Source organism: Apium graveolens, chromosome 4 (assembly GCF_009905375.1).
Source record: "Apium graveolens cultivar Ventura chromosome 4, ASM990537v1, whole genome shotgun sequence".
Taxonomy (NCBI): domain Eukaryota; kingdom Viridiplantae; phylum Streptophyta; class Magnoliopsida; order Apiales; family Apiaceae; genus Apium; species Apium graveolens.
Window position 1 is genome coordinate 307,954,849 of NC_133650.1, and position 15,454 is coordinate 307,970,302.

A 15,454-nucleotide genomic window follows, 5' to 3' on the forward strand; every position below is an offset into this window, starting at 1 on the left:
ATGGAGCCAAAATTGAGGCGTCCCATTTTTTGGATATCTTTTCATAATTTGTCCCTATGGATTTATGAAATTGCATTCGCATTTATTCGGGGTCGTCCGAAAGTGAATCGGGGCTGAAACCAATGAAATAGGTTTCAAAATAATTCTCGTAGGCAGGGGTACACGAGGTATGGAGCCAAAATTGAGGCGTCCTTCGCCTCTGAAAGCGTCCTTCGCCGGTACCACCTGGACCTGGACCGTCTGAAAGATACTAGGAGATAGGGAGGAAAGCTTACTCTTTGATAGACCAAGCCGAAAGACAGACACATTTCCATTTTCTAAAGCCACGCCCCTTCCGCCTGTCCTTTCCTGACTCTGTCGCCTGTCCTTGCCTTTCTTTGAGAGCTTTAAGGATTTCATGATTGCAAGGACATTCTTGAATTGTTGCTTTTAATTCAGTAATGATATTTGCTGCTGCTGCCTCAACGTTATCTGTAACATGGTTAGCATGCTGATTTTTAAGCAACCTAAGGATTTCTCCTATTTGTGGCTTAATATTTTTATCGAAATCTTTTAGTAATTCCTTAATGCTCAGCCTAAGATTTTCTTAAGGTATTCTATGATTTCATTGAACTTGCAGTCAATAACTTCATTATCACACTTAGTGTTTCTAAGCTGTGACAACTGAACTTCTAATTTTTCAATATTAGCGTTCTGTTTTACTAAGAGATTTTTTATGTCTCTCAGAATTTCTATTTCCACATTACTCCCCCCTCTCAAAGAAGTAGAATATCTGTTGAAGATACTAGGTGATTTTGAAAATTTTTCACTGCGATCTTTACTTAGTCCGAAGTAGGACAGTAAGTTGTAGATTCCTAGTAAACATCTTCCTGTAATCTGGTTAAGATTATTCGTTGAAGAAACAATAGTGTTAAGGCTATTACTTCCTACAACACCACTGAAGACGTACTTCCTTGGTTCAAGGTCTATTCCTTCATTTAATTTCTTAAACTCTAGAATTTTTCCTTTTTTATAAATATGCGGGTGCATATTAGTATTTAGAACGACTACAAATGATCCAGTTTCTGACATAAATCATCAACTCTTCTGGACATACTATGAAGTAATTCTTTATTAGAGGTATTAGAAGATTCACCGACCTCTAAGGTTCTTCCTCTAAAACTCATTCTAGGTTTTTGTCCTAGAATTGGTTTATTCTTTGCAATATCAATTGCCCAAGAATTATCTAAAGGACTGATATCTGAAAATTGCTTTTCTTCTACAGATCCTATTTCCGAGAATACATCGTCCAATTCGATATATTCGTTTTTCTTATAGTCGATACTATGATGACTATTAGTTAAAGCATAAGCAACAACATAAGTTAAGCTAAATACTTTATCACCTGCATTCATCAGATTATGTCTTTCAAAGTCATGCACGAAAGATAATATCTGATCAAGATTTTTAGTTTCTAAACTAAAACCAAATTTAGGATAGACAGTAAACATGAATTTTTGGTATGCTAAATTACCTCTAGCAGCACCTAAAATACAATCTCTTCGGTCATTGATTCTATTATCTATTAAAGCCATTTTAATAGGAGAATATATTCCTTCCTGAAATTCTGCTTTAAGCAAAATTTTTATAGCACCTAAGTGAACTACGCTGATAGTAGATCTTATCTTAGAGTCTATTTTCAACAAATTTTTGGTTATCTATTCCTTAGTGATTAAAGGTAGATAAACTAAACCTGTAGTATCTTTTATATCTATATGCATTTCTTTGGTAGAGATATAATAAAAGATATTGTTTTTTCTTTTAAAATAATTTAACATAGCTACCATGAAAGGCATATATCATAGGCCTATTTGTATATTCGAGGATTTAACTCAACTCAAATAAGAATGTAATAAGTAAATAGTGGATCGACTGTCAGAGAGATCTCACAACGTAACATCTGTCAGAGGATTCAGAAACAAGGTTCATCTACAGACTTGACGAAGTACTTCACTGGAAGAAGCTCAAGGAATTGATCAAGCCTCAGTGATATAAATCAAGATTGTGGATTTAATCAAGTGACAGAGATCTCGTCAGAGTATCATTAAATTACAAGGATTTAATCTGAAGAAAATCAGAGTATCAAAGTCAAGGCATGAAGAAATGTCACGGAAGTTAGTCACTCATGAACCAGACAGTACATCGAGTGTCAACGTTGAAGTGGTGGAATTGATTCATAATTTTCAGTGATTTTCAGAAGATTTGCAGAAGAATGGTTGCTGCTCAAGAGTAGAATTAATTCTCTATTAATTAATTAAGTCATCTAATTTAATTAAGAAAATAAATTATATTTGTGAAGAATAATTTATTTATTAATTAAATTAATTGATTAATTAATTCTGAATTAATTTTAGGAATTTTCAGAAGTTTATTTGGATTAAAATCAACATTAAATCAGCAAGACAATTGAAAATGAACTAGCATGACAATCAGGATTGTCATACCGATTGTCATGCTAGGCTATTTCAATAGTCTCACCGAATGTCCTAGCAGCTAAGAGGATTGTCTTGCTAGTTCATTCTAATAGTCTTGCTAGTTCATTTGATTGTCATACCGAAAGTCTTGCTGAGCTCAGGATTGTCATTCCAGTTTAATTCAACTCTGTTGAATGGTTTATAAAGAAAAAGCAGCAGTAGAAAGAAAAAAAATCCAATACAAAAGAAGAAAACCAAGAACAGAGCAGCCGCCTTAAAATATAACATCCTTCATCTGCTTTATTCAAGATCATAATTTCTAGATTGTAATGTTAAATCTAATCCACTAGAAATCTTTATTTTGTTCTTGTATAACAATCTAGCGGATCAAAATCCCTAGAACTTAATCTCAAATCGCGTTTAGCATTTGATTCTAATTATTACAAAAATAGAAAAAGTTCATGTCGAATTTATTCTAAATTTGTGATAATTAATTTGAGATTAATTCCTTGTAATCGATACAGTTGTTGTAATACCTTTCAAGTTTAATAATATTCTTATTTAACTTTAATTTTGTTTTATATTTTTTATCCCGCATTTTATCGATTATTCGGACTGTTTGTATTCAACCCCCCTTCTACAAACATATTGGGACCTAACAATTGGTATCAGAGCCTTCTGATTAACGAACAAATCAAGATCCTAGACTTTTATGATTTTTCAACTCCTTGAATTTTTATTCATTCAAAAATTCATAATGACTTCACAAAAAGTTGGAACCGTTAAAATTCCACAATTTGATAAAGAGAATTATATTATGTGGAAGAAGAAGATGCTCTTATTTTTACAAGCGGCAAATCCCAAATATTCAAACTTGTTAAAGAAGGGGATAAAAACTCTGATGGTTATTGAACCGGAGGTAATAGTAGATGATGTAGTGATCACCAAAGCCAGAACCTATCCAAAAGATCCTGAAGATTTCACTCCTGCTGAGAAGGAAGAAGCCTCCTTGGATGCCAGCCTTCAATTAATATTGATTGATTCCCTTGATCCCTTGATGAACAGACATGTGATGAACTGTAAAAATGCTAAACACATGTGGGAAACTATTGAGGTAATTAATGAAGGCGCAGAGGAAGTTAGGTAGAACAAGTTGGAAATCCTAACCTCTGAATATGAACACTTTAAATCAAATCCAGGAGAAGGAATTACTGAAGTGTTTGAGAGGTACAATGCGTTGATCAACAACCTGAACATCAATGGAAAGTATTATTCAGTCAGGGAGGTCAACAAAAAGTTTCTTTTAACACTACCAACTCATCTTGAACATAGAATCACTGCCATTAGAGAAGCTAGAGATCTGAGTGAGATTTCTTTGGACAGGCTCTATGGAGTGTTAAAAACCTATGAGTTGGAGCAGAACAACAGAAGGAAGTCTACGGGAAGGATAGAATGGTCAGCACATCTACTGCACTTGTAGCTGAAGGTCAACAACAACAACAATCTCAACAGGTAGAGAGAATGGTACAGTTTTCCAAGGGTGAGGAAAATGAGTTAGTAGCAGAATATGATCATCCTACTACAAATCAATCAAGTGATGATTTTTATTCCTTGGAAGAGCTGGAGCAATTGGAAGATGAATCAATGGCCCAAATTGTCAAGAGATTCTCCAACATCAGATTCAGGAGAAATCCCAAGCTTAAGTACAAGTCCAACTACAACAAATTCCAGAAAGGTGGATCTTCATCCTCTAACACCAGCAGTGGTGGATACAAAACATGGATGGTTGATCGAGGCACCATTAGATGTTATAACTGCAATGAGTTGGGACACTTTGCCACAGAATGTAGGAAGCCAAAGCAAATAAAGAAGAACTCTGAGAGGGCTAATCTGGCAAAGGGAAGAAGCTGGGATGATACTGACAGTGAAGATGAAGAAGAAGAAGAAAATCTTGCTCTTATGGCTATTGAGGGAAAAGCTTCATCGTCAAGAAAAGAGGTAAAACTTACTGATGCTGAAATGGTTTATCATCTAGGAGGTAACTTAGATAATGCACGTCGTGATAATGAACTGTTAAGTTCACAGATCAAAGACCTTGAGAAAGAGGTCAATGAATTAAGACTTGTGCATATTAATCAAGACAAATTAAAAGAACAAGTATCTTTTCTAGAGAATAGAGTTAATTGTTATATACAACTCGAAACTATTCTCAAAGACAAGATCACCGGTCTTGAGACTAAAGTTAGAGCCTACTTCAATTCTTGTTCGAAGGCTAAAGAGTTCTACAGTAAGCAAGCTGTTAATAAAACATCTGGAATAGGTTATGATTACAGTATTGCTATTGGAGAATTAGGCATAAACTCCCCTCCTCATGTCTGTGCTAAAGGGAGGGAAGTACCACATGTGCTTAAGGGTGTTGATGAACCCCTCTATAAACCATCAATTGCTGAACCATTTGATGCGACCTCTTCTGTTATTCAAGAACAAATACGTGCTGAGGATCATGCTAATGAGAAGATTGTTTCCAAGTCAAGTGAGTCAAAAGTACCAGTCAAAGTTGTGAAAGCAACTAAGACTAACTCAGACACACATGAGTTGGATAACAATAATGCCATGTCTACCATGCATAAATTGCCTGCTATTAATCACTCTCATAAAGCATATGGTATTGTTAATTGTATGTCTTGTGCTTTTAAGTTGATGTATGCTTATTTTAATGGTAAGCATGTTTCTAGTGATAAGACTACTCCTCGTCAGCATGTGAATAACAAGAAGCATGATAGGTCTAAGACTGCTAGTCCTTCTAAGGCTAGAAAGGAGACATTTGAGCCTAAGCCTAAACAAAAATTTGTTAAAGCTGTTTACAAGGTCAAATGTCCAGTCATTGAGAAAGTTGAGACCATTAAAATTAAAAATGTTGTTTTGCCTGACAAAGGACAGTTCTACAAGTATGCCGGGCCCAATCAAGCTTGGGTTTCGAAGAAGGGTTAATCCATTTGTAGTGCAGGGCATTAAACAGATAAAACCGGGAATGTGGATTCTTGACAGTGGATCATCAAGACATACAACTGGAGATAGAGCCCTGCTATCAAATGTGGATTGAGAAAGCTGGCCCCCTGATTACCTTTGGAGATAACAGCAAAGGTGTATCCGAGGGATATGGCTGTTTGTAAGCTGGTAATGTTATCATTGAACTTGTAAATATTTTTTTGTATTTTATTTTATTTTTATTTTATTTTATTTTATTTTACTTTTATTTTTATTTTAGTTTATTTAAACCTTATACAACATAACAGTTGGTATCTAAAGTACCTGACAAGTATCGGTCAATGATATTTTGTTAACATTATGTTGCAGATATTTGTGAGCTTTTGACATGAATGAGAATTACTTAGACTTTACCCTAAGTGATCAATGTTTTATCAAAAACTCATTCATATTGAAAAACAAATCAAACTTCTTTCTACATTAGTGATTTCTTGTTTCATGTAAAATCTTTTGAAATCATTATTGTACATCATTTTCTCTATAGTGCCATATAATTCTGTGCTACAGGTTCAGTCTCCAATGACTTTCTTTCATTGACAGTCAAGAGGTTGAAAACCCACAACATCTATCCCAGACTGTAAAGACAAACACAAAAACAGAACCAACCAACACTTTCTTACCACTAAATGTAGTATGAATGAGCGTGAGGGAGATAGTGCCTTAGTGCACCACATAAGGAAGGTTCTGTAGTCAACCCAGTAGCTCTGTCTCCTACAAAGATGAGTAGTATTTAAACCGAGACAACTACTAACCCCCATACATCTTCTCAAAAAGATGTAATGGTTGAAAAGGCACAAAAACAGTTACTAGATTCATTCTCTCAACAGGGTGCATCTATTGAAATTTGTCTGTCGGCCAGGGTATCCGATGTAGTGTCACCACCTCAAATATAAACAATTCTTAATGCACAAGGAAAGGTTACACACACAAAGGATGAGTTGACGGAAACAAGAGTTTTGACCATTTTAAGGTCAGATTCGATTCTTCAAGGTTTGTTATTGGACCAATTGCCTTTACAGGTGTTAGGAGAGGATACTGATCCAAAAGCCATATATCAGTGGTCAGTGTCTACCTCCCCAGGCTTAAATCCCCTGGATGCATCTGCGGATAGTGGATCTGACATAAGCGCAGATCGGCAACTTATTGACAATGATTCAGATATTACCTGATGAGTCACAAGGAAATGTCTTCACCGACATTTGAAGGGAACTTTGATCTTTATGCTAAATTCGATGGATCATTGTTTACCTTCCCAGAATTCAAATCTGGAACCCTAAAAGGGAAACTAGCAACTTATAAATTATGACTCAGATTCATCTGACGAGTTTAACAAGGATGGGGATTTGTGAACTCCCATTGCACCACCTGTGACCTCCTTAAGGATGGCTAAGGTGATTTTCCTTGCAGGTACAGCTGAAGTTATGGAGCTATGAGAGGAGTGATACACTTGTGAGATTGAGTGTAAACACGAGTGGAGAGGAGAGTGAAACACATGTGAGGTACACAAAACAGAATCACACACTCACAGTGAGGAAGAAAGAGAAACTACTTGTTATTTCTTTTCCAGCCAAGTGTAATATGAGAACTCCTTCAGACGACGGCATACATTCCTTCACTAAGGGGGAGATAAAAGCTTAAGTAATAGTTTGGAGGATTCCTTAACTAAGGGGGAGAAATAGCAGGGAGTAAGGAAAAGGTAAAGATCATGTACACTATACTAGGTGATCTCCTTCAAGAAGTTGATTATCATAGGGGGAGAAGCAAGAGAGATATGTGGTTCTCAACAGGAAATGTGGTTGTACAAAAGAAGATGAAATTACTTGAAGATATGTTCAGTCTAGAGGAACATTTATTTGGAATCTGGATAATGTTAAATGTCATCCAGAACTTTTCTACTATTTACTTTGCATTTATTTTTATATCTTTTTCTTATTTGTTAGTTGAGTTATCCTCTAGGTATTTGTGTGTTATTGTCTAACAAACAAATAGGGGGAGATTAAAAGGCATATGTCATAGGCCTATTTGTATATTCGAGGATTTAACTCAACTCAAATAAGAATGTAATAAGTAAATAGTGGATCGACCGTCAGAGAGATCTCACAACGTAACATCTGTCAGAGGATTCAGAAACAAGGTTCATCTACAGACTTGACGAAGTACTTCACTGGAAGAAGCTCAAGGAATTGATCAAGCCTCAGTGATATAAATCAAGATTGTGGATTTAATCAAGTGACAGAGATCTCGTGAGAGTATCATTAAATTACAAGGATTTAATCTGAAGAAAATTAGAGTATCAAAGTCAAGACATGAAGAAACGTCACGGAAGTTAGTCACTCATGAACCAGACAGTACATCGAGTGTCAACGTTGAAGTGGTGGAATTGATTCATAATTTTCAGTGATTTTCAGAAGATTTGCAGAAGAATGGTTGCTGCTCAAGACTAGAATTAATTCTCTATTAATTAATTAAGTCATCTAATTTAATTAAGAAAATAAATTATATCTGTGAAGAATAATTTATTTATTAATTGAATTAATTGATTAATTAATTATGAATTAATTTTAGGAATTTTCAGAAGTTTAATTGGATTAAAATCAGCATTAAATCAGCAAGACAATTTAAAATGAACTAGCATGACAATCAGGATTGTCATACCGATTGTCATGCTAGGCTATTTCAATAGTCTCACCGAATGTCCTAGCAGCTAAGAGGATTGTCTTGCTAGTTCATTCTAATAGTCTTGCTAGTTCATTTGATTGTCATACCGAAAGTCTTGCTGAGCTCAGGATTGTCATTCCAGTTCAATTCAACTCTGTTGAATGGTTTATAAAGAAAAAGCAGCAGTATAAAGAAAAAAAATCCAATACAAAAGAAGAAAACCAAGAACAGAGCAGCCGCCTTGAAATATAACATCCTTCATCTGCTTTATTCAAGATCATAATTTCTAGATTGTAATGTTAAATCTAATCCACTAGAAATCTTTATCTTGTTCTTGTATAACAATCTAGCGGATCAAAATCCCTAGAACTTAATCTCAAATCGCGTTTAGCATTTGATTCTAATTATTACAAAAATAGAAAAAGTTCATGTCGAATTTATTCTAAATTTGTGATAATTAATTTGAGATTAATTCCTTGTAATCGATACAGTTGTTGTAACACCTTTCAAGTTTAATAATATTCTTATTTAACTTGAATTTTGTTTCATATTTTGTATTCCGCATTTTATCGATTATTCGGAGCTGTTTGTATTCAACCCCCCCTTCTACAAACATATTGGGACCTAACATACCAGGAAAGAGCACTGGGTTTAAGTGGCCAATGAGTGTGAATGTGAGCCAGAGCGGCCAGAAGTCAAGACTGTCCTATTCCAACCAGTCTCGACCCCCATTGTCAGCCTGTAACACTTGTGGAAGGATGCATACTGGGGAGTGTAAAGGAAAGCCAGTAACCTGCTTTAAGTGCGGTCGAGAGGGTCACTATTCAACTACGTGCCCTTCATCAACCCCTGCTGTCATTCCAACCACCACTTGTCATCAGTGTGGACGCCCGGGTCATTGGAAGAGAGAATGCCCAATGAGTAAACCAGCATCTTCAGGAGCAAGCAGAGCTGCTTCCAATAAGCCACCTACTGCAAGGACTTTCAACATGACAGTCCAGGATACTATGAAAGATTCAGATATGATAGCAGGTACCCTTTCTCTAAATTCAGTCAGTGCAAATGTTTTATTTAATTCGAGAGCAACTAAATCATTTATATCAAAGGACTTTGCGCGTAAATTAAGACTTAAATTGAACCCTTGATAGAACCCTTACAAGTAGAAATAGCCAACCATGAGGTTATTCCTGTTAACCAGATTCACCCCGCCTGTGAGTTAGGCATAGGGGAACAATCTTTTAGTGTTGATCTGATTCCTTTTAAGTTAGGGGAATTTGACGTAATTTTGGGAATGGACTGGCTATCTAGCAATGATGCTCAGATAGACTGCAAGGGGAAGAAAGTTAAGTTGAATATCCCAGGGAAGAAAGAAGTAATATTTAGAGGAAAGAGGCAGACACAAAAATATTTGACTATGGCCCAGGCCAAAAGGATGCTACAAAAAGGAAATGAGGTTTACCTAGCATATGTGGTGGACACGCAGAAAGAGGTGCCCAACTTGCAAGATATTTCGGTAGTCAACGAATTCGAAGATGTATTCCCACAAGACCTTCCGGGATTACCATCCGATAGAGTGATCGAATTTGCTATTGAGTTGGCCCTGGGGACGGCGCCAGTTTCCAAGGCACCATACCGGTTAGCCCCATTAGAAATGAAGGAATTAGCTACCCAATTACAGGAACTTTTGGATAAGGGTATGATAAGACCCAGTGTGTCTCCGTGAGGAGCACCAGTAATATTTGTTAAGAAGAAAGATGGGAGCATGAGGTTGTGCATCGACTACCGAGAGTTGAACAAGCTAACCATAAAGAACAGGTACCCGTTACCCAGAATAGACGATCTGTTCGACCAGTTAAAGGATGTTGTTTACTTTTCCAAGATTGACCTGAGAACTGGATATCACCAACTAAAGATTAAGCCCGGAGATATTCCCAAGACTGCATTCCGCACCAGGTATGGGCACTATGAGTTCTTGGTAATGTCCTTTGGATTAACCAATGCCCCAGCGGCTTTCATGGATTTAATGAACAGAGTATTCAAGAAGTACTTGGACAAGTGTGTGATAGTTTTTATTGATGATATTTTAATCTACTCAAGGACCGAGGCAGAACATGCAGAGCATTTGAGGATAGCTCTAGGAATACCCAGAGAAGAGCAGTTGTTTGCCAAATTTTCGAAGTGCGAATTCTGGCGGAATGAGGTATAATTTTTAGGACATGTGATCAATAAGGAAGGAGTATTGGTCGACCCCTCCAAGATAGAGGCGGTCTCGAATTGGGAAAGGACAACCACACCCACAGAGGTAAGGAGTTTCATAGGATTGGCTGACTACTATCGTAGATTTGTACAGGACTTTGCGAAGATCGCAGCCCCTTTGACACGACTTACTCGCAAGACAGAGAAGTTCGAATGGACAGAAAAATACGAGAATAGTTTTCAAAAATTGAAGAGAAGATTGGTGACAGCCCCTGTGTTGGCGTTGCCGGACGGAAAAGGAGATTTTGTGATATATAGTGACGCGTCGCACAAAGGATTAGGGTGTGTGCTTATGCAACACGGTAAGGTGATTGCGTATGCGTGGAGACAACTGAAGGAATACGAGATTAGATACCCTACTCATGACCTTGAGCTCGCGGCAATAGTTTTTGCCTTAAAAATTTGGAGGCACTACTTGTATGGAGAGAAGTGCGAGATTTTCACAGACCATAAGAGCCTCAAGTACATATTTACGCAGAAAGAGCTCAACATGCGCCAGAGGAGATGGTTAGAGCTAATCAAGGACTATGATTGTGAGATTCTCTATCATCCGGGGAAAGCCAATGTGGTGGCTGACGCCCTCAGTAGGAAGGAAAGGCTCAAAATGATAATGGCTTCGGAAGAATTGATAAAGGATTTCGAGAAAATGGAAATAGAAGTAAAGGTAACTAGAACCGGAACTGAAAAGCTGTTTGAGATCTCAATGCAGCCAGAGTTATTGGAAAAGATTATATTGTGCCAAGAAAGAATAATGAATGATGGCAGAGAGTCAATGACTGGAGAAGAGATCCATACTGAGAGAGACAATAAGGGGATAATGAGGTATTCCTATAGGATTTATGTTCCAAATGTTCAAGAACTTAAAGACGAGATTTTGGATGAAAGCCATAGTTCAAGGTATTCCATTTATCCGGGGAGCACCAAGATGTATAGGGATTTGAAGGAGTATTACTGGTGGCCCAACATGAAGAGGGATGTAGCAGAATGGGTAAGTAAATGTTTGACTTGTCAAAGAGTAAAGGCAAAGCACCAAAGACCCAGTGGACTTTTACGACCCCTGGAGATTCCCGAGTGGAAATGGGAACAAATAGCAATGGATTTTGTAGTAGGCTTGCCAAGGAAGAAAGCCAACCATGACGCCATATGGGTAATTATAGACCGACTGACAAAGTCAGCTCACTTCATTCCTATCAATGAAAGATACACAGTCGATAGACTGGTGGACATTTACCTTAAGGAAATAGTGACGCGACAAGGAGTCCTAACGTCCATTGTCTCAGACCGAGACCCCAGATTCAACTCCAGATTTTGGAGAAGCTTTCAAGAATGTGCGGGAACCAAATTGAACATGAGTACCGCTTACCATCCCCAAACGGACGGGCAAAGTGAAAGGACCATCCAGACACTAGAGGACATGTTGAGAGTCTGTGCAATAGACTTTAAAGGAAGTTGGGATGATCACTTGCCATTGATCAAGTTTTCCTATAACAATAGCTTTCATGCTAGCATCGGAATGCCGCCTTATGAGGCCCTGTACGGAAGAAGGTGTCGATCTCCCTTATACTGGGATGAAGTAGGAGAGCGGAAGATGCTCGGACCCGAAGTGGTCCAAAGGACCAAAGACATAGTGGATCTTATCAGAGGACGGCTTGTAGCAGCCCAAGACAGACAGAAGAAATATGCAGACCTAGCCCGAAAGGACAACGAATATGAAGTAGGGGACTTAGTACTGCTAAAAGTATCCCCTTGGAAGGGATTAATGAGGTTCGGAAAGAAAGGGAAACTAAGCCCAAGATACATCGGACCTTTTGAGGTATTAAGAAGGATTGGAAAGTTAGCTTACGAGCTAGCCTTACCCCCGAACCTACAACAAGTTCATAATGTGTTCCATGTGTCAATGCTAAGGAAGTATCATCGGGATGCCAGACACATAGTGGAGTACGAGCAGGTGGATATGCAACCAGATCTGACTTACGTGGAGAAACCAGTAAAGATTCTGGATAAGAAGGAGCAGGTGCTTTGGAACAAAGCGATCAAGTTAGTCAGAGTGCTATGGCAGAATCATAATATGGAGGAATCAACTTGGGAACTAGAGAGCGCAATACTAGAAAAGTACCCCCATTTGTTTTCTATCTGATTCTGGGACGGAATCCTTTTAAGGAGGGGAGACTGTAATAACCCCAAAATTTAGAACTTTCTTGTAACCCTTATGAATAGTGTTTTTGCTGAATAAGAAAACTTTTCATGTCACACTATGTAGGGGTTCTTTTATTGATATTCTGAGATTTTATTAGTACTCTATATGGTATATAAGTGTATGTAAAGATCGTCAGAATCCAATTCCGAACACTTTGATTTTTTCCCGAAAATCCACCAGATACAGAAAGAATTGAGTATAAGGTAACAGGATAAAAAGGATTTAAATTAAAGGATTGTAAGAGAGGATCATAAAAGGAATATAATGTATTGAGAAAGGTTAAGGAAACCCAAGTAATAAGATCCCGGGTATGATCCCTCAAACGAGAAACGAGAACGAAAGTTAAGCGAACCGTATAACAGATCACCGGTCATTAGGCAAGCAATTAGGAGTTAATCAAGGAGGTTAGGGATGATGAGGTCATCACACCAATAAGAAGAGGGCAAGTGAGGGGGGATGACATAACTAGGTGATATAAGCATGACATAAGGGGAAGGAGGTTTGGATGATTTATAACCACACAAAGTTCAAGGTTAAAAAGGTAATTAACCAAAAAAAAATCAAAAGCAACCAAGCTAAGCTAAACAACTCACAAACACAAAAATCATCTCACTTCTTCATCAAGAAGCTCTCGGCTTTTCTCTTCATTTCAAGGAGAAAAAATTCAAAATCCAAGTTCCAAGCTTCCTTAATTAGTAAGGTAATTATCTAGTACTCCTTATGCATAGATATAGCTATCCTATAAGTTTGAGCTTCAAAATCATTCACAATCTCTTCCAAGAAATCAATGAAGAAGATAATGAATAGTGATTTCAAGATTTTTAACTTGATTTTCCTTGTTTTTCCTTTAAGATCCAAGCATCCCTAAGACATCTCAAGGCTTCTTAAGGCTTCCTAGCTACTCAAATCACTTCAAGGAAGGTATAACATCTCCAAACCCTAACTTTACTTTGAATATTAGGAAGGTTTTGATGTTATGGTAAAAGAGAAGCTTGATGCTTTTATGTTTAGAGTTTGGGTTGGAGTTGTAGTGAATTGGATGTTGAAATCTTGTTGATTAGTTAAAGGACTTAAGTATAGTTTTAAATTCATGTTTGAGAATAACATAAATTGGAGAACTTGAGGTGTTGGGGCTGTTGTAGTATGGTATGGATGGATTTTGGTTGTATGAATGAATTGAGGTTGATTGGTGGTTGATTTGGAATGGTATGAATTTGGGTAATCGCGTAAACATAGCCGTCGTAATGCCCGATTTACTTTAGACTGTTTTTGTTCTTAACACTAGGACCCGTGAACTCACTGCTAGGTTTTGACCATTGCCATTTTTAGATATTTCATGTTACGAGCTTCGTTTTGATATGTGGTTCGTTTGATTCCGATGTACGGTTTAGGAGAAACGACCGTTTTAAGTAACGGCGTTTCGCGAACGAACCATTACCCCTCGCCTTACTTTGAAACATTGGTTAAAGACCCTAAATGACTAATTGGAGTATGAAACATTTATTTAAAGTGTATTAGGCAGTTGGTAAGTCACTCGCGAAAGAATCGTCTTAAAACTCTTAATGATTAATTTATTAAAAATGGTGGAGCCGAGGGTACTCGAGCGACTTAAGTGAATCGTTAAGCGCAAAGCGAGCGTTAGAGTCTAAATTGGTTAAAGTATAGATTCATAAGCGACTTTGGTTTAATTCCAACTTATATGTTGTTTATAGGTTACCAGACTCGTCCCAAGCCTTTTATTACCCCCAGTCGCTCAGGCAAGTTTTCTACCCGTTATACTGTTGTTGTGATGTATATATGTATATGCATTATCTTGTGATAGATGCATGTTGGTTAATTAGCAAATCTTGCGATATATTGGAGCATGTGATATGATATTTATATGCATGCTTGTTTCGTAATCTTGATATTCTTTTATCAATTCATTGCTTATAAACTGCATAATACCTATGCTAGAGATAAGCAGTAGTTGCGTATACCCTTAGTATAGGGACCCAAAGGTGAATATTTTTCTAAACCGGGAGTCGATGTTCCTGAGTATATATTTATATATATATATAGTTTTCAAAAGTGTTAATCGAATAAGGTTTATTTGATAACTTTATTTTATTTAATGAATATTATTTTGAATATTCATTCGAGGACTTATGACTCCCTTTATTTTATTTAATGAATATTATTTTGAATATTCATTCGAGGACTTATGACTTCGCTTATTTTATCAAATAATATTCTCTATTTTATTAAAGAATAATGTTTCGATAATCAAACTTATTTTCGATTATTCAAATAAAGATCGTACTTTCGTATAAGTATATCTTTGGTCATTTATTATTCATTTCAAGTATAAGTTTTAAAACTTCTACTTCAATTATTTTATAAGAATTACCCTTCATGGGAATATTATTTAAATAATAATATTCAGATATTTTCTAATATATCGGGACTGATTTATTTCATTAAATCAGCATTACTCCAAACATTCTTAAAAATGTTTTCGAGTCTTCAAAATGATTTTTAAAAGTTAGAGCGGATCCCAAAACTCATTTTTATATTTAAGATCTTCCTTTCGAAGGGGATTTAAATACTCGCCCAAAACCTGAGGGATCCGGCTCAGTGGTGTATTTTACATTCACGACGAGGTTGCTATTTTGAGAAAACATATTAATTACTTGCCCATCGTTCAGGAAGTAAGTTCATCTATTGAGTCGGCATAAGCAACATGGGCTCAGTGGGCGTCCATGAAAGTGTAAGTGGCTCAGTGGGAGTCCATCAAATGCGTAAGTGGCTGAGTGGCAGTCCAGCATAAGGTCCTAATGCGGCCAGGGTGATGACCAGTGGG

At 36.9% G+C, this 15,454-nt stretch overlaps 1 protein-coding gene across 1 annotated transcript; it reads right to left on the minus strand.

The window, feature by feature from the left end:
• Nucleotides 1–271: 271 nt before the first annotated feature.
• Nucleotides 272–1,574, minus strand: LOC141720060 (uncharacterized). The gene is made up of 2 exons (XM_074522416.1): nucleotides 1,097–1,574; nucleotides 272–471 (listed from the first exon to the last, which is right to left on the minus strand). Exons 1-2 carry the CDS (start codon nucleotides 1,572–1,574, stop codon nucleotides 272–274), a joined length of 678 nt encoding a protein of 225 aa, XP_074378517.1.
• Between the last annotated feature and the right edge of the window lie 13,880 nt (nucleotides 1,575–15,454).

What these genes read in the sequence shown, in the direction of transcription:
- LOC141720060 (XM_074522416.1), bottom strand. Translation starts at nt 1,574, where the DNA reads ATGGCTTTAATAGATAATAGAATCAATGACCGAAGAGATTGTATTTTA. An exon ending in TAATAAAGAATTACTTCATA is followed by an intron (nt 472 to 1,096) that starts GTATGTCCAGAA and finishes ACCATGTTACAG; the next exon opens with ATAACGTTGAGGCAGCAGCA.